General features: G+C 38.2%; 1 protein-coding gene and 1 long non-coding RNA gene across 2 annotated transcripts; both read left to right on the top strand.

Annotated features, from left to right (window-relative positions):
• Nucleotides 1–9,163: 9,163 nt before the first annotated feature.
• On the top strand, nt 9,164–17,482 carry LOC131507493 (uncharacterized). Its single transcript, XR_009259525.1, has 2 exons — nt 9,164–9,392; nt 17,155–17,482. It is a non-coding gene; the product is annotated as an uncharacterized LOC131507493 (long non-coding RNA).
• A 1,032-nt stretch (nt 17,483–18,514) lies between these two features.
• Nucleotides 18,515–20,317, top strand: UTP3 (UTP3 small subunit processome component). Its single transcript, XM_058722349.1, has one exon. It carries the CDS (start codon nt 18,823–18,825, stop codon nt 20,248–20,250), a length of 1,428 nt encoding a protein of 475 aa, XP_058578332.1. The 5' UTR covers nt 18,515–18,822; the 3' UTR covers nt 20,251–20,317.
• The last annotated feature ends 250 nt before the right edge of the window (nt 20,318–20,567 follow it).

The raw sequence follows: 20,567 nt of genomic DNA, 5'->3' as shown, positions 1-20,567 counted from the left end.
AAAAAAAAGGTGGGGGGAGAGAAGGCAGAATAATAGGAATTGAAAATCAAAGAAAAAAATGAAAAAATAAAAGTGTTATATAGGTAGAGGTGCAGAGTGATATTTTATTATAATTCTACTCTGTCAACTAGTTGAGTACCTACTATGTGCCAGATACTGTTCTAGATACTTGGACAAAAGTACTGTCTTCATGTTGCTTACATAGCAATGTTGCTTTTGTGAAGGTATTTGAGTACTTCATGTGTGAGATATTGTGGCTGGTATAAGATTGGTAAAATTGGAGATGTTAGTGATATTCAGATTAGGGATATGTTTCATATGAACCAAATGTTCTATAACTACTGAAGTTGACATTTGGGAAAAGACAAGACAGATTTGTAGAAAAAATATTCACATCTTCAGAATTCAGTTTTTAAGTATGATGTTAGGTTTTCCCTGAATGTTCTTTATCAAGTTGAGGAAGTTCCCTCCTGTTCGTAGTTTGCTGAGATTGTTTTTTCAGAAATGGAGATGGCATTTTTTCAAATGCCTTTTCTCTGATTATTGAGATGACCATATGATTTTCCTTTTTTTATGTTTGTTAATACAGTGAGTTATAATGATTTTAAATGTTAAACTAACCTTGCATTTCTGGGGAAAACCCAACTTATTCATGATGTAATATCCTTTTTATAAATGGATGGATTCAATGTACAAAAATTTTGCTTTGAATTTTTGTATTTATGTTCATAAAGGATATTGGTCTCAAATTATTATTTTCTTATGTCTTTGCCTGGTTTTGTTTTCAGGATCATCCTGAATAGGATAAATCTAGAAGTATCTTTTCCTCTCCAATTTGCTGGAGGTGTTAAGTGTAGAATTAGTATGATTTTTTTCTTTATATGTTTGGCAGATTTTGCCAGTGAGGCCAGGGCCTGGAAACTCTCTCAAGCTGGGGAAATTGCAGAGGACTTCACATTTGTTTTCTGTCTCTCAGAGATCATTGCCCTTTGTTGCCTAATGTCCAATCTCTTAAAAATCGTTTCAGGGGCGCCTGGGTGGCGCAGTCGGTTAAGCGTCCGACTTCAGCCAGGTCACGATCCCGCGGTCCGTGAGTTCGAGCCCCGCATCAGGCTCTGGGCTGATGGCTCGGAGCCTGGAGCCTGTTTCCGATTCTGTGTCTCCCTCTCTCTCTGCCCCTCCCCCGTTCATGCTCTGTCTCTCTCTGTCCCAAAAAAAATAAATAAATAAAAAACGTTGAAAAAAATAAAAATCGTTTCATAAGTTTGTCAGGTTCTTTAGTTGTTTCAGGTGGGAGGGTAAATCTGGTCTCTGTTACTTCATCTTGTTTCAGATTGGATGTTGGAGAAAGTGAGGTTGGGATATAAGTTTTTACACTGAAATTGACTTTTTTTAAATGTGTATTTATTTTTGAGAGCGAGAGAGAGACAGAGACAGAGTGCAAGTGGGGGGGGGGGGGCAGAGAGAGAGGGAGACACAGAATCCGAAGCAGGCTGCAGGCTCTGAGCTGTCAGCACAGAGCCCAACGTGGGGCTTGAATTCACAGACTGAGATCATGACCCGAGCCAAAGTCGTACGCTTAACTGACTGAGCCACACAGGTGCCCCGACTTTCTTTTTTTTAATAAGCTACTCTTTAGACCTGTTTTAGGTTCAGAAAATAAATTAAACATTTAATGATGGAAAATTTCCAAAATTACTGCATCTTCTTAAAATATTGTCAGAGGAAGGCAAAGAAAAAATTATTATGGTGATTTGGAAGCAATAATTAGGAGGAAAAAATGGTTTATGTTTATAACGCATTAAACTATTCACTGCTCCAAACTCTTCTCTACATCCAGTCTTACCCCCATGACTCATTGTCCACTCAGCAGACAGTGATCTTTCAAAAGATAAGTCAGATCATATCTGACTCAAAACCCTCTACTGGCTTCTCATTACATTTAGAATAAATGCAAACTCATTATTTTACCTGATTTCCCACAATTCTCCCTTTCCCTCATCACTCTCCAGCTACTTACACTCAGGGCCTTTGTTCTTTTAAATCCCTCTGTATGAAATGCTTTTCATATCTTTGCATGGCTGTCCCCTCATCATCATTCAAGTCTCAAGTCAAAGGTCAGTGCCCAGGAGAGAATTTCCCTCATTGCTAATCACCCGAACCCAGTCACTGTCATATTACCCTGTTTTATTTTCTTCATAGTATTTATCATAGTTTGGATTTCTTATTTAGTTTATTTAGTATCTGTCTCCTCCTCATTAGAATAAAAGCTCCTTGAGAAGGGCATTGTCTTGTTGCTCATTTCTGTTTCCAAGATCAAAGCACAAGAATACCTAAGATATACTGATTGAATAAAGGATGAATGGAGAACATTTTCATAGGGAGTTGAAAACTCTAGTTAAGTCCTCTGGCAGTACTAGTCTCTTTTCTGAACAGGCTCCATAGTGTCAATATACGCAATAGTCCAATTGCCATCTGACCTAGTATAAAGTAGCAGGACTGCAATATTTTTCAATAAATGCCACTTAGGATAACAGTATCTCTCTTTTGGCAGCTATGTTACCCTATTGGCTTCTAACAATTCTACAGTCAACCAAACTCCCCTTTTAAAAAATAGATGCTTCTATAAGGTAATAACTTCCCCACATTTAATACTTAAACAGTTGGAATTTGCGTATGAGATTTAGCATTGGTCCCTAAGTTTTATCTTGCTAAACTCAGACTAACATTACCACCTATTAGATTCTTTTTAAGTCCAGATTTAGTTAATTCTCTCAGCTTCACAGCATCTACAAACTTGATACACATGCCATCAGAATCCTTACTTAAGTTGTTAAGAAAAATATTCAGTGGGTTAGTGCTGAAGACAGACTTCTTTGGCATACATCTAAAGTCTCACCTGTAAGCTAACACCAATCCATTAATAAGCACATTTTGGTTAGAGCACTTCAGTTCAAGTTAATTCATATAATAACATCCTATCACACACAATGTAATTCCCCATGTCGTCCGTAAGGATAGTATGAATACTTATCTTAAGAAATCAATCTCTCTTCAGCCTCTATCTTTAATGTCATGTGATTTCTCCCCTTGAAAGTCTTTCATAATATAAAAAGATCCTTGATATCCTGGCATCTGGCCACTTAAACACTTAAAAGGGATGATGATATTTTTTAATAGCCTTCTTGGCTTTAAATCCAAGATGTAGCTGAACTCTCTTGATTTTCCTTTTTTTTTTTTTTTTTTTTAATTTTTTTTTTCAACGTTTTTTATTTTTATTTTTGGGACAGAGAGAGACAGAGCATGAACGGGGGAGGGGCAGAGAGAGAGGGAGACGCAGAATCGGAAACAGGCTCCAGGCTCTGAGCCATCAGCCCAGAGCCCGACGCGGGGCTCGAACTCACGGACCGTGAGATCGTGACCTGGCTGAAGTCGGACGCCTAACCGACTGCGCCACCCAGGCGCCCCTCTTGATTTTCCTTTTAATGGATTAAATTCTGCATGTAGTGTAACAATTTAGTGTTCCCATTTGTCCTTGAACTTTATATGAAAAATAAGATTTGGTAATGAATAGGGCTGTCCAAATCAGCTCCAAAAACACAACATCTAAAATATGTTACAGGATCATCAGGAACATGGCCTTTATACCTTATCTATATGTACTATATCTTTACCTTCTGTATCTCTGAGACACTAAACAATACAAAAGTAACTTTTGAATCAACCCAGAAGACTAAAGTGAGAGAAGATCTTACTAGCACCAGAGGAAAGATCTTCTGCTGAGACAAGCCAACAAAAATTATCTCCAAGAGAAGTGAAGCAAAATAAAGCATTCAAAAGTGGAAAATTCTTTGTGTGTGTATATATACACAGTATAATGAATATATAATTGCAACCAGTTTAACTTTGAGTATCCTGAAAGTCCCAAAACACCCTACACTCACTCAGAGTTCCACAAATCTGTTGTACATAAAGTTATTCACAAAGATTAAAGAGGGAATTTTCTAAAGTGAGCTAAAACCTCTTATCTGACTGCAATCTATTTGTCCCCACAAGATGATCCTGGCTGGGTTGCTCTGGACTTCCCAAAACTCCTGTAGAGCACTCTCTTTCCAACTCTACAAGAGCAGATGTAACTTATCAAGGACGATTAGCAGCTCTTTTCCATAGTGTCGTGGAGGAAGTAAGCTGCTTTAGGATGAAGCTGAACAACTCTTTCCCAGCTACGGGCTGCCATAAATTCACTGAAGTGCAAACTTCATACCTTTTATGATAAGCTTATGGCCAGAGACGTTGCTGTTGATGCCCTGGGTGAAGAATGGAAAGGTTACATGGTCCAAATCAGTGGTGGCAATGACAAACAAGGCTTCCCCATGTTTTGACCCATGGCCATGTCCAGCTGCTGCTGCTGAGTAAGAGACATTCCTGCTACAGACCAAGGAGGACTAGAGAAAGAAAGGGCGTTATGGATGCCAATCTCCGTGTTCTCAACTTGGTCACTGTAAAAAAGGGGAGAAGAATATTTCTGGATTCACTGATCCTACTGTGCCTCATCACCTGGGGCCCAAAATTGCTAGTGGAATCTGCAACCATTTCAGTCTCTCTGAAGAAGATGATGTCCACCAGTATGTTGTGAGAAAGCCCCTAAGTAATGAAGGTACGACATCTAGGACCAAAGCACCCAAGATTCGGGGTCTTGTTACTCCATGTGTCCTCCAACACAAACATTGGTATACTGCTCTGAAGAAACAGCGTACTAAGATAAGGAAGAGGCTGCAGAATATGCTAAACTTTTGGCTGAGAGAAAGGAGGCCAAACAACAGTGCCAGGAACAGATAGATTGCTAAGAGATGGAGGCTGTCCTCTCTGAGAGCCTCTACCTTTAAGTCTGAGTCCAGTCAAAATGAGATTTTCTACAAGTAATGAATAAAAAAGATCAGACATCCAAAAGAAAAAAGAAAAGAACTATTATCAGTAAAAGTTTAAAGATATGCTTAGTAATGTTAAGGAGTATATAAGCAATTACAAGTGCATTTGTAATGCTCTATTTCTTAAACCAAGTAATAGAATGCATAGGTTTGTTATATTATCTTTCACAGTTTATATATTCATAATAAAGACAATTAAGAGTCATTATTAAAAAATAAAGACCAATTATCACTGCAAATAATGCATGCTTATCCCTTCCCTTTCAGAATCTTAATCCTGAAACTATTTTGTAGATTAAGAATTAAGTAATGGTCCTACATTTTGCATATTATTATAGGTCAAGCAAATGTTGAGTATTAAGTGTAGAATTAAGAATACTAAACTTTATTTCCAAAATTAATTTCTAATCTTTAAAAGCATATATAAATGCATTTTATATGATCATACTTCTGCACAAATTACTTTGTGTTCTTTTTTGTCACTGGCACATTTTACACACCAGTTTCCAAAAATTGATACAGAGCACATGTTAACCTCTGAAGTAGTTAGGTAATATTTTATCATATTGATATACCATGGCTTACCATAAAGTCTCTACATCTCATTTGGGGTTACCCCATCTACTATTATATCAAAAACGACTTTTCAACAAATGTATGTTGCAGATCTAATATGTGTCTTATACGTTGTACACTTGACGCAAAGATACAGATGACCATAAGCAGTTGGGCCCTACCTTCCCAGAGATTAAATTCTAGTGAGGAACACAGATAAGAAAAATAATACAAAATAATAATAATAATAATAATAATAATAATAATATCACCGTTTGCGATACATACAATGAAGGAAATAAACAAAGTTGTGTGACCAACACAACACAAGAACAAAGTTCTTGTGACCAACACAAGAGCAGGTGGGGCAGGGTTGAGGTAGTCTACTTTAGAAGACATACTCGGGAAAGGCCTAAGGAAACATCTAGACTAAAACAGGGGTCTGTACTGGCTTTCCACACCACCGTAACAAGTTACCCCAAACTGAGTGGTTTACAATACAAGGGTATTATCTCACAGTTCCATAACTCAGAAGTCCAGTAGGCTCAGCTAATTCCTCTGCTCCAATTTCACAATGTGGAAACCAAAGGGTCAGCCAGCCTGGCTCTTATCTTGAGGTTCTGGCAGAGAATCTCCTTCTAAGCTCATTCAGATTTTTGGAAGAATTTGGTCCCTTAAGGTTTTAGGGGTGGCATCCCTATCCCCTTGCCTGCTGGGTAACAATAGTGGGATAAGTCCTCTGGCCTCTGTTTTTGCCTCATCTCTCTTTCTCCCAGCTAGGGAAAGTTTTCTGCTTTTAGGGCCTCCTGTGATTACATTGGGCCCATCCAGATAATTGAAGATAATCTCCCCATTTTAAGGCCCACACCCATAGTCACATCTGCAAAATCTCTTTTGCTATGTAACAGGTCATACATGCACAGGTTCTAGGGATTAGGGCATGCACTTGAAGGGGGGTGGGCGTGTGCAGGGATGTTATTCTGCCTACCACAGAATCAGCCAGACACTGTTCCAAAATAAAGGAAACAGCAAGTAAAAGGCCCAAGATGGGAAAGAGCTTGAACAAAACGAGTAGCACGGAGGAAGGCTCTGGAACTGTGGCAGAGTGAAGGGAGAACTGCAGTAAATAGTACCGTGCACTTCTTTATAGGAGTAACATTTTTTTCCCATTTGAATTGTGTAAGTTTAGGATCTACTTTGAATTTCAGAATTGGGAGCACCTGGGTGGCTCAGTTGGTTAACCGTCCGACTTCAGCTCAGGTTATGATCACACAGTTCATGGGTTTGGGTTGTGCTGACAGCTCAGAGCCTGGAACCTGCTCCAGATTCTGTGTCTCCCTCTCTCTCTGCCCCTCCCTCCCCTGCTCATGCTCGCTCTCTCTCTCTCTCTCTCTCTCACTCAAAAATAAATAAGCATTAAAAAAATTTGAATTTCAGAATTAATCTTCGTCATTCTAAAGGAGCATAGGCCTCATAACTTCCAGTCCAATTCACCTCCCACAAGACTAAAAGTCATTAATATTCTTTATATACATGGAGAAAATCCTTCTAATTCACATTTTTTAACCCTAAACATTTTTGCGTATTGCATACAGAATTTCTCAATATTGATCTGTATCTAATCACAGTATATGTAAAATTTATATTTAAATATTAGGAGGTTGGGGGAGGGGAAGAAAAAAAAAAAAGAGGTTAGAGTGGGAGAGAGCCAAAGCATAAGAGACTCTTAAAAACTGAGAACAAACTAAGGGTTGATGGGGGGTGGGAGGGAGGGGAGGGTGGGTGATGGGCATTGAGGAGGGCACCTATTGGGATGAGCACTAGGTGTTGTAGGGAAACCAATTTGACAATAAATTTCATATACTGAAAAAAAAAATTAGGAGGCAAAAATTAAGTTTAAAAAGAACTTAAAATATGAGGAAGAAACTTCATCCCAAATTCTTTTTAAAAATTAAAAAATTAAAACAAACAAGAAACTGAATTCTCTTTTTTTCCAACGGCTTTCCACATAGACTTTATGGTCGTCTCTTGTGGTTAAACGTTTATAAGGAGAATTGCACCTGTGTTGTGGTCTGTTTTTAAATAAACTTGCACCTGCAGTGGCTTTTCACAGAACTGCTATTTGGGATATTACATGTCAGTCGTTTGACTATCATGCAGAGCTCTTTCCTCTTACACGACTTTCTGGGAAGGTCTTAATTTACAAACAGCCTATTTCCAAAAATCCATTAAAAAAAATACCAACAGTAATTTCTCTCTAATTTCTCTCGAGACACAATAATAAACAGGTTTTCCAGAAAACTCCTCAAACAACAATATGTTCCTTTCAATTCATAAAGTCCAGTGGTCTGGTCCCTCACTGCTTTAAGGGAATTCTATTTTCAGGAGAGGCCTCTGCTATCTATTCAAATATGTCTGCTTTCCTTTTCCTATATAGGATTTGCCAATTCCTGTTTCAGAATCTTTTTTACTCTGTTATTTTCCTCACCATAAACTTCTTCCTTTCTGCCAGCTCTTGTTAAAACTCCTCAAATCTTTGAAACTAATTCTAGTAGTCTCCCCTGCATAATGTCATTCCACTCCGTTCACTCCTTTACTCTGTTACTTCATTGCTCATCTCCTATCTCTTTATATCATTTTACATGAGTGAGCACACTACTTTACACTTTTACCCCTTCTCTTCTTTATGTGTGTAATTTATCTAAGTTAATGCTTTCCAGATGCAGGGAGGGGATCTCTTTATAGAGCAATATCCTGTTTTTGGCACCCAAAAACAGGATATGAGGAAACATATATAAAGACCCATTCTAAAGAGTCTTTATATAAATTACAAAGAATTATTAAGACTCAGAAAAATAGATGAGAAAATATAATTGTTCTTGCTAACTCTTCTATTCATATTTAAGTGCCACACTAAGTGTGTTTCCTCTAATAATAATAAGAAAGAATAAATCCATGGTGGAGAATATTCAGTCAATTATTTTTAAGATACTGGATGCATTCTTTGAAGTCAATCATAGTAATTCTTTTGTATCTCTCTTGGAGTTTCAAATAAATTGCTTTGGCCTAAAAGGTATGCCATAATTGATTATTTCCCAACTAATTTTACAATATTATAGCTATAAATGTATCTTAATTCTAATAATTTACAATACCTAAAGCAACATAACACACTGTAAAGATGTGTTTTAAGAGACACACTATCTACCATCTTCCTATTGAACAAAGCAAAGGCTCCGGAGTCAGATTACTTGGGTCCAAATGTGACTATTCTCCTCAATTTCATCTACCACATGAGCATAACTGTAGTATATACTTCAGGGGATTGATGAGAATTAACAGTTGTAAGCACCTAGAACGTGCCTGCAGCATGTAAACATTCAAATATTTTAGCAACTATTATTATTATTCTTTTACGTTGAGAAAAGATAGCATCTTCTTTCAGATTTACATAAATAAATGCTAAGGTATAATGGTAGGCAGAATAGTGGCCCATCTAAGATACCCATGTCCTAATTCTCAGAACCTGTGCATATGTTACATTACATGGCAAGGAGGAATATAGGTAGCAGGTGGAATTTTGGTTGCTAATCAGGTAACCTTCATATGGGAAGATTATCCTAGATTATCCAGGTAGGTCCAACGTAATCACAAAGGTTCCTAGAAGGGAAAGAGGGAGGCAGGACAGTCCGTGAAAGAGTGAAAGAATGAAAGAGAGGCTGAAGATCCTACACTGCTGGCTTTGAAGTTAAAGGAAAAAGCCATGAGCCAGAGAATGAAGGCAGCATCTAGAAGCTGGAAAAGGCAAGGAAACATATTCTCCCCTAGAGCCTCCAGAAAGAACAGAGCCATGCTGACAGTTTGATTTTAACCCAATGAGACCATGTCGGACTTCTAATCCACCGAACTGTAAGGATATAAATTTGTATTGCTATAAGCCACTAAATTTGTGGTAATTTATTTTAGCACCAATCAGAAATTAAATATAGCTATCGTTCTGGCTCAAAATTTCCTAGTATAATTGGGGCAACCATGTCTTTTTATTTAAAAAAATTTCTCTTGGGGCGCCTGGGTGGCGCAGTCGGTTAAGCGTCCGACTTCAGCCAGGTCACGATCTCGCGGTCCGTGAGTTCGAGCCCCGCGTCAGGCTCTGGGCTGATGGCTCGGAGCCTGGAGCCTGTTTCCGATTCTGTGTCTCCCTCTCTCTCTGCCCCTCCCCCGTTCATGCTCTGTCTCTCTCTGTCCCAAAAATAAATAAAAAACATTAAAAAAAAAAAATTTAAAAAAAAAAAAAAAAAAATTTCTCTTTAGGAGGACCTGGCTGGCTTAGTTGGTGGAGCATGCAACTCTTGATCTCAGGGTTGTGACACTGACGATTTGGATGAGAGAAAACGTGACTATTCAAGGAAATGAATGTTCAATATGGCAACAGAAATCCAGAGACAATGTGTTTTATATGTTTCAACATACCTTCATTCAAGTACCTATTACAGTGTTGTGTGCTGTGCACAATTAAAACATTTACATGGGTGTAAACTTGGCATTACTGTATGATATGGTTGGAGAGTAGTGATTTTGTATAGATAATTATACTTGATTATTAAATATCTTCATTTAGTTCAGTTCCTTAGCAACATGAAACAAGTTTTCAAGTAGAATATTACCAGTTATTTACATTTATACAAAAGGAAACACTTATGTGAACACTAATGTGTTCACTGCTATTTTAAAGAGTTTTTTTTTTTTTTTTTAATTTTTTTTTTCAACGTTTTTTATATATTTTTGGGACAGAGAGAGACAGAGCATGAATGGGGGAGGGGCAGAGAGAGAGGGAGACACAGAATCGGAAACAGGCTCCAGGCTCTGAGCCATCAGCCCAGAGCCTGACGCGGGGCTCGAACTCACGGACCGCGAGATCGTGACCTGGCTGAAGTCGGACGCTTAACCGACTGCGCCACCCAGGCGCCCCCACTGCTATTTTAAATATTGTATAGTAGAACATTAATTGTAGTAGCTGGTAATTTACAGTGTGAAGTAATATTCTGATATGGCGATCAGTGTAGACAAAAAGAAATTGAAGGAAAATAATTTATAGCAAATAAACAATTTTACCAAAATCACAGAAGAAAAAAAAAATAAATTTTCCCAAAATTAATCAATGAGGAAACAACAGACCAATCTCTGAATGAGAGCCTCTAATTATGCCTTATGATTATTTGCTTATACTCTGAACACATTTACTACATTCATGGTTTCCCAGGCCCCAGAACAAAACTGGAGAGATGAAATATGGCCGATGCCTCCTGATTCTCTTATATTTCTCTTTCATTATATTGGTTGAATTTGGTACCGTATCTCTGAACGGTCTTAGTTTGTACATGTGAGGGTCCAAGCTATTTCAACACACACTGAAGCAGAAATGAATGTCTCTGGGCTCTACAAGTTTTTCGGTAGTGATAAAATATGAACTAGGAAAAGGTTCAATAAAATGACAAAACCAACTTCAGTGTGAGACAGACTTGGGTTTAAGTACCAGTTATATAACCTTGGGTAAATTACTTCACATTTTTGAGCCTCATCTGTGAAAAGAGGATAATATTGCACCCTTCTCACTGATATCTTATAGTAAGATAATGTATTTTAAATACCTAACACAGTGCCTGATACATAATTAGTATCTCCCAAAATATTCAATGTTATTGACAACAGCTACTGGAGACAGCCCAGAGATGTATTCGAACTTTTGGACATGATAAAAATGTGAGTCAAGCACGAATGGAGCCTTTATTCAGATGTATTTTGTTGTTGTCTTTGTTGATAATTTTTCATGGCTTAGTTTTAGAGGGTACATTTAGAATTCTTAAACTTTAATAAGTTTAAATTACATATTTAACTGTATCTAGCTCATTTATTAATCTGAACCTTTTAAATTTGACACTTGATAGATAGATAGATAGATAGATAGATAGATAGATAGATAGATCTGTAACTGTAGTGGCAGGCAGGTAGTATACTCCTTCTGGTCTAGTTTATGTGTGCTAGCTACTTAAGTAAAAACAATCCAAACCTTATTTTTTTCTGTTTTCAATTATATATCAAGTATAGTCTCATGTTCCAACTGAATGCTGAAGACCCCCAAATGCCTTTTCTAGCTTAGATATTTCTCCCAAGCTTCAGACTTATATATTCTGTCAAAAGGCACCTGAACTTCTTCACAGACACCTCAAATGCACTATGTCCAAAATTTATTTACCCTTGTTTCCTGCACCCTGATAACCTCTTTCTTCCTGAGTTTTCTGTCTTAGTGGGGGGGGGGGGGGGGTGGGGTACTATCATCCACTCAGTGGTCCAGAAAACCTGGGAGTCACTGTAACTCCTTGACCTTCACACTGAAACAGACACTAAGTCCTATAATACCATCTCCCAAAGAGCTCTTAATCTGCCCACTGTTTATATCCTTATTCCCAAGGCCCTAGTTTAGACACTAAAATTCATCACCTAAATGACTGTAACAACCTCACACATAATTTTACCTCTTCCCATAAATTCTCTAATTTTGTCCTGTTTAAAACCCTCCAATGGTTCCCCTTTGCTCTTAGCAGAGTCCAAGTTATCACATAACATCAAAAATGGAGACAGATCAATGTCCCATTTGCAGATGCTTATTAAATTCTTAAATTGTTCTTAATAACTTCTAATATCTTACTGAAATTTAACAGAGCTCAATTTAACTCTCATTTGATTAGCTATTTATCAGTACTTACTATACACAGTATACAACTGAGTAATTGTATCAGATATTATAAGGGTTAAAGACGAACAGTGATATGTCTGGCAGAAAAGATGAATATTCTTAACACAATGGAGAAAATGTTTTAAAATCCCAACATAGGAAGAGTTAAAGGGCTATTAGATGCTAATGGAAGGAACTATGTCAGAGAATACAGCCTGGAAAAGATAAGATCTTAGCTGGGCCTTGAAGGACATCTAAGAATTGAGATGATGTAGGGCAGCATAAGCAAAGGCCAAGAGAAAGAAATCTCAACAAGAGAAAAAAAACAATGAGTGCTTTAGTTTGGCTAGACTGTAGAATTCATTGAGGAAAATAGAAGGAAAGTAGCTGGAAAAATAAGTTGGAGCCAGGTAAAGATAGATCTTGAACATACATAAGGCTAAGAACTAAGGCCTTCATTCTATAGAGAATGAGGAATGGCTTAAAGAAAAATATTCTACCTGAACCATGTTTCAGAAGACCTTCACCATCAAAGCTATAATTATCATTGAATCAATAGTTAATACATAAATAATTGTATCGACAAGGTTCTTCATGATAAAAAAAATCAAAAAGGATTAAAATAATGTTTACAAAATAATTACATAGTATTTAGTTATATTAGAGTTTGGAAGGGGAAGTGGTGTCACAATCTCATTAAATTCTTCATTTGGTAATTAAGGCCAACAAACCAAGTCATCTTTAAAAGCTTCAAAGTGTTCATATATTTATCCCATATTTCAGTACAAGTTCTATATTTTGCTTCACTTTTAGGACTTTTGTGTCTTTAAATAGATATAGACTTTAGTTGCAAAAATAATATATAACCTACTGGTTTCAGAGTAAGTGGTTTCTGAGAGAAATGAAAGCAGATGGCCACTATACCTCCTGTCTTCCATTTTCTTTTTTACACTTAAAAATAATCCTTCTTTCTTTTCCGTACCCAAAAATAGTTCAAGGAGTTTCTGTGATTATATCGAACTATCTGAATGAACTATCAGTGATGCATTTTCCCATTATTGCTATCATATAAAATTATTTTTACCATTACTACCTCTCTAAGCATTAAAAATTTAAAAAACACACTACTTGTTTTTACTTCAGTCAACACAACCTAGTCTATGACACTGGCATTGCAAGTAAATGTGCATTTAACTATTAGCTTAAGTACACAAAGCCATACATTAAATATTACATGTTACTTTTACATTTAAAAGGAGAATAGTGATGACTAGAGAAGCACAAAAGATACTGCAATTCATTGTTAAAGGCTGCCACTTTGATAGGCTGACAGTGAATATAGCAACATATTTACTCAAGTTCTGACCTAGATTCTGGAGATTTAAAAAATGACTACATGGACCCAGACTTAATGGGGCTCATAGACTTAGCGGAGGAAGAGCAGTAAGTATAAAGAGAAAGAAGTACGAAACATTATGGGAATGCAAAAGAGGAAGCTCTTCACCCTGTCTGAGGAGGCCAGAAAAGGCTTTTAAGGTGACATTTAAAATTAGTCTTAAAGGATAAATAAGAGTTCTCTAAAAAGTATAGAAGAAACAATATGTACAAAGGAAAAGAGGCAAGAAAGAGCACAGCCTGTGTGTGCGTGTGCATGTGTGTGTATACATACACACATATATAAACAAGGCTATATTATGTATGGTGGCACTGAGCATGGTGTATGATGTAAAGTTTAAGATGTACACAAGAGTCAAATCATAAGGAATATAAACTTGATCCCATAGATATTGGAGGCTTTTAAAGGACTCTCAGTTAGGGACCTATATGGTCATTTTCTGTCTGCTTATTTGTTTTTTAATTGAACCTTAGATGCAAATAATTGATTATTCTCCTTAGTTTCTGGCACATTATCATTTTTTGTCAGAGAAGGCTCCTCTCCCATTCTTTCTAATCTCCAAGCATCATCCCATTCTTTGCCCCTTCATAAGCAATTGTTCTTTTTACATTATTTTGTTTATATGTATTTACAAAACGTGTATTTTTTGTGCATGCATTTCTATATGTGAACAATATAGTAGTATGTATCTCATTTTTTGCTTTTCTCCCCAAGCACAATGTTTTTAATATCAATTCATGTTGCTCTGTGGATATATAATCCACTGTTTCCAGTCACTGTTTCTAATTACTATGTAGTTAAGATGGCCAAATAATTTATAACCTAAATCATGAGAGTAAAAGAGCGCTATTAATAATTGTACCAGAATAACAGATTAAATAGAACTGTACCAGGTCCACCAAGATATATGGTCATCCCATGCTTCTAAATTCCACGATGTTCATCCATGACCTTTTATTGATCTGCTCTTCCAGGGACAGGCATCCAGGTTGTCTCTAACTCCCTGCTATCAAAAATAGTTCTTCAAAGAGTCTCATACAGTTTCCCTTATGGACTTATGTGAGATTTCTTTGTTAGCCAAAAAGATGTCTGCAATGATTTGTACATTTCTAACATAAGTAATTATGAAGACACTGAAATTGCAAAGCAATGTTTGGAGACTAGAGCAGTAGAGCACATAAGTTAGAATGAAAGGTTTCAGTAGGGGAACAATAAAGCGTATGGCTGGAAGGGCTACTTTTTGGCAAACTGAGGGAAGGTCATGTATGGTATGAACTTTATCTTGATAGTAACTGAGAGTCATTGAAAAAGGTTTTAAACAAGGGTGTGGGATGATGGAAATGATATTCTAGGAGGATATATCGTATGATACTGAATCAAATGCACAGCAGAGACTGGAAATGAGAAAATCTATTAAGAGAATATATGAAAGCCAGTACTAGCTAAGCAGTTAGCTATAGTACAGTGTGGGTTTTAAGCCAGATTGTCTGGGTTCAAATCTAGTTCTACCACTTACTAGCCTTATGACCTCATTTAAGCTCTGTGTGTCTCAGTTTCTTAAATTAGAGATATTGTAGTACCTTCCTCATAGAGCTGAATTTCGAGAGCTTATAACACTTCTTGGCACATAATAACTGCTCTCAATGTTAGTTATTGTTGCTGTTGCTATTATAATTGCTATTGCTGTATAGTCCATAACTGAGATCAATTTAAGCAAATCTGGTGATAGAACACTTTCAACACCCAGAACTCATGCCCTGAATAAAGTATCCTAATAACACTTAGTGTGTCATTTACAAACCCCTACCTTCCACACTAAGAAAATCCCCAAAGGTCTTAGAGCTTAGAATAAGGCAAAAAGGATATTCTCGAGAAAACAAAACAAAACAAAAACCTGGTGGCCTTCATTATGTGTAGCTTGCTAACTCCTAAGCCAAGCATCACAATAATGTAATATTAAAGTTGATGATAAACTATAGTTGCCACAAATATAATGGTTAAATGTCAAATGTTATTTAATATTTATTCCTTTTCTCTGGGGACTATGTGTTTTTCTCTTTAATTGGCACAGGCTTATAGCAGAGCTGCTAAGCTGTCTTTTCAGAAATACAAGTTTTTTAAGAAGAAAAATTTCCTCACCTAAATAGTAAATAATTCTAAGATTAAGCTATGGAAGATCAGGCTATAGGAGCTGCTGGAATTGAATAATTAGCTTCTGAATGGTTCCTTATCAAAAAGATCTGAGAATGTTGGACTATAGCATTCTCTCAATACGCACTGGATATTGCAACTCTATTCTGAATAGTTAGGAAATGCAATCATTAGTATAAACTAAATAATATTAGAGCAATGTGATCATTCCCATTAAAAGTAACAAAAATATTTTTCTAATTTCTCTATAAAAATGTATGCATTCTGGTCCTGAAATATGGCCATAAATTCTCAAATAATGTGCAACAAAATTAAGCAGAAAAACTTGGATTTATGGGCCTAAATAAAACTTAATTTTTAATACATTTAAAGCAAGGATATAATTACAGTCCCACTCAGATGCAACATTTTTTTAAGCAATGTTCCAGAATAACAATCCAGAGGCAATCTCTCACCCCTCTGATCTCACAGCACTGGGTTTACATCACACACTGCTCTGTAATTTAGTAATCTGTGTATGCTTGTCTTCTTTTGTATCCAATTATAAACTCTTTAATGGAAGAGACTATGGCTAATTTACCTTTGTATCTACTACACATGTAGTATTCTGCTACAGTTAGTAAGCAGTTAATATTTGCTTAATGATAAAACCCATTAAAAATCACATTCAGAGATAAATTCTTGCTTACCATCAGAACATAGGACTTTTACCCATACCTTTTTAATTCATTAAATTGTATTTTCTAAAATGTTGTAAAGGTTTTAAAATGCTTAACATAACTTTTAACACTTTAAAAATATTGTTTAGGGGCGCCTGGGTGGCGCAGTCGGTTAAGCGTCCGACTTCAGCCAGGTCACGATCTCGCGGTCCGTGAGTTCGAGCCCCGCATCAGGCTCTGGGCTGATGGCTCGGAGCCTGGAGCCTGTTTCCGATTCTGCGTCTCCCTCTCTCTCTGCCCCTCCCCCGTTCATGCTCTGTCTCTCTCTGTCCCAAAAATAAATTAAAAACGTTGAAAAAAAAATTTAAAAAAAAAATAAAAAAATAAAAAAATAAAAATATTGTTTAGTTCAAAATACCACTTTTCTAAAAATTTGTATTTTTCTTAGACACTATATGTTCTCCAAAGAAATTGTGTCACTCTTAATTTTAGCATCATATAGAAAGTTCAACTCAACTCCCTACATTTGAAGGTGTCATTAATACTAAAAATCTTAATCTATCATATGCAATGTATGAAAACTTAAACCTTAAATTAGTCTAAGATTATAGGACAGTCCTTTCATACTTCTAGCTCTAAAAACACTTCTAAAGTTTGATTAATTCTTCCCTTATTATCACCCTCCTCCTCAAATATTTTAACCTATGCTCTTGGTTTCTTTCATCCACCCAGCAAAACCTACCCTCAGGAAAAGGTCTGAAACTCATTCACACTGAAGACGCAAAGGACTGATAACAGCTCAATGTGAAAGCCTGGTGTGGGAGCCCTGCCCCTGGTTTCTGTGCCAGGTATGCTAATGTAACCTCCCTAAGTCAGTTTCCACATGCATAAAATTAAAGTAGTTGAATTAATGTTTCTTAAAATCCATTCCATTCCAGCCAGGTTATTGCCTTTAGGAACCTTTGCACCTTTATGCATCATTCATTCACTGTTTTATGTAGCATCTGAGATAAGGAATACTGTAATTTCAATACTTATTCATTAAACTTACTCTGTGCCAGACACTGTATCGGGTCCTTTCAGTATAAGCGCTTGCAGAGATCTACTAGGTATAAAGAAGGGAGGAAAAGACAAGTAGGTAAGTAAAGAGACCACACAGGAAATGCTTAAGATCTCTTCAATACAGTAAAACTTTCCCAAACTTGGGTAGGAGGACTACACCCTTTTTTTTAAATAAGGGGAATGGCGTGTACAAAGGCAGCGATGTGAAAGGCGCGTCGAGTGTTTTCGGCAGCTGAACGCTGCGTAACACTGGACGAAAGTTCACAATCCCTATCCCATTTAGAATTGCGCAAGAGTCGCGGTATTATTTCATTAACGCGTGTCCCTCGCGAGGCCACAAATTACTTAAATGCGGGAACAGCGTTTGCTTTTGCCCACCATTGTCTTCCCAGAGTCTCACCCACTGTCTCATGCTTAATAAATGTTGAAGAATTAAATAAAGGGTCCGCCCCTGAGAGTGTCAGGTCCAAACATCTTGGGTGAACTTTGTCCACTAAAAAAAAGTCGTGCGGTGCCTTCTGCAACCAACTTGAGTTCCTGGGAGAGTCAAATCCTAGAACGGGGCGCTCGGCACCGACACCCCACGGGGACACCCTGAGAGACACAAATCACCGCCGAGTCACCGAGCCCTGATGGGGCAGAGAGCTGGAGATGGGCTAATCCGAGGCTCTGCCAGGATTCTCGAGGCCAGCGGCGCCGTCACGGCCTCAGGTTATGGTGCCCAGATAAAGAGTATTTGGACTTTGTGGAGAGAAAACAACATGTTTAATAGGCGGAGAAGGTAGATAACAATTACAGAACCTAGAGAATTCCCATAGAGCTACGCTCATCTCCAGGTCGGAAACGCCCGGTACATGCGCAGTACAACTAGCTCGGAGCCTCTCCTACGCGAAGAGATTGAGCCCCCTCTACCGGCCCCCACGACTTCGCCTCGCGGTCCCTCAAGATCCCGCGTCCCATCCACGCCTAGACTCGCGAGAGTAAGAAGTCTCAAAGGGCTCTACGGAACGGAACTTCCAGTATTTATTGTTCCTACACGGAAGGATTTTAGTTCATCGGAATAGATTGGCGTTAAAGTGCAAAAGCGAAAACGGAAGTGCTCCTAACGTGACAAAGCTTACGGGGCTGAGCGGAAGTCCTAGTTCACTCGCCAAGCGGAGAGGATTCTGGGGCCCGGAAGGAGGTGGAATCTGTAGCTGACCTGTTTGCCTGTACACTCGCCTGGGAGGAGAGCGCGTGGCTGTTCAAAGAGGCGTGTTACTGGAGCGCGTGGCTCGTGCGCTGAGGTCAGAGGTGGCCAAAAGCCCGACGTCTGTGTAGAACTTGAGACCGTGAGTTATGGTGGGGAGATCGCGGCGGCGCGGAGCGGCTAAGTGGGCAGCTATGCGGACCAAGGCAGGTCCCGGCCCAGCGGACGAAAATGAAGACGATTTAGAATTGCCACCGTCGCCAGGGGACTCCAGCTACTATCAAGATAAGGTAGATGATTTCCATGAGGCCCGATCTCGGGCCGTCTTGTCTAAAGGCTGGAAAGAAATGGAGAGTGGGGGCGAGGAGGAGGATGGCGATGAGGAGGAGGAGGTTCTAGCCCTAGATATTGCTGATGAGGACGATGAAGATGGAGAGAGTGCGGAGGAGGAGGAAGATGATGATGATGATGGTGGGAGCTCCGTGCAGAGTGAGGCCGAGGCATCTGTGGATCCCAGTTTGTCGTGGGGTCAGAGGAAAAAACTTTACTATGACACAGACTACGGTTCCAAGCCCCGAAACCGACAAAGTCAACAAGAAGTAGAAGAGGAGGAAAGAGAGGAGGAAGAAGAAGCACAGCTCATACAGCGGCGCCTTGCCCAAGGCCTGCAAGAGGATGATTTTGGGGTGACCTGGGTAGAGGCCTTTGCAAAACCTGTACGTCAAGTAGATGAGGCTGAGACCCGGGTCGTGAAGGATCTGGCGAAAGTTTCAGTGAAAGAGAAGCTGAAGATGCTGCGGAAAGAATCACCAGAGCTCTTGGAACTGATAGAAGACCTAAAAGTTAAGTTGACAGAGGTGAAGGATGAGCTGGAGCCATTGCTACAGTTGGTGGAGCAAGGGATCATTCCATCTGGAAAAGGAAGCCAATACCTGAGGACCAAGTACAATCTCTATTTGAACTACTGCTCCAACATCAGTTTTTATTTGATCCTGAAAGCCAGGAGAGTCCCTGCACATGGACATCCTGTCATAGAAAGGCTTGTTACCTACCGAAATTTGATCAACAAGTTGTCGGTTGTAGATCAGAAGCTGTCTTCTGAAATTCGTCATCTACTCACACTTAAGGATGATGCTGGAAAGAAAGAACTGAGTTTAAAAGTAAAATCCACCAAGGCCGAGCCAAAATCTGTTTCAGAGACTGCTGCTGCCTCTGCTGTTACAGATATTTCTGATGATTCTGATTTTGATGAAGAAGCTGCACTGAAATACTATAGAGAAATAGAAGACAAGCAAAAGTTGAAGAGAAAGAAAGAAGAAAATAGCACTGAAGAACAGGCTCTTGAAGATCAAAATGCAAAGAGAGCCATTACTTATCAGATTGCTAAAAATAGGGGACTTACACCTAGGAGAAAGAAGATTGATCGGAATCCTAGAGTCAAACACCGGGAGAAGTTCAGAAGAGCCAAAATTCGCAGAAGAGGCCAAGTTCGTGAAGTTCGTAGAGAAGAGCAACGTTATAGTGGCGAACTCTCTGGCATTCGTGCAGGAGTTAAAAAGAGCATTAAGCTTAAATAAAGTTTTCACTTAGCTTAAGTTTTTTGGCAATAACTTTAGATCAATAAATTTTTATTTTTAACCGAAATTATTGTATTGATATATAATACCTAACCCTAAATTTTAAAAATTCTTGTCGACGGGGATATTTGGGTTGTTGTTCAATTTTATTTTATTATTATTATTTTTTTTGGTCCTTTGAAGTCATACTAAAAAATAGTATGGAGGTAGTACTTTTATATTTGGAAGCAATATGAAAGTACTTGGGAAAAACGGAGGTGTTGAAAAAAGTAATCTGTCAAGTAGTAGTCTATGAAAATTTCACAGATGGTTGTGAA

Source organism: Neofelis nebulosa, chromosome 3, assembly GCF_028018385.1.
Source record: "Neofelis nebulosa isolate mNeoNeb1 chromosome 3, mNeoNeb1.pri, whole genome shotgun sequence".
In the NCBI taxonomy this organism is placed as follows: domain Eukaryota; kingdom Metazoa; phylum Chordata; class Mammalia; order Carnivora; family Felidae; genus Neofelis; species Neofelis nebulosa.
Note: the sequence above shows the minus strand (reverse complement) of the source record. Positions and strands in the feature narration are given on the sequence as shown.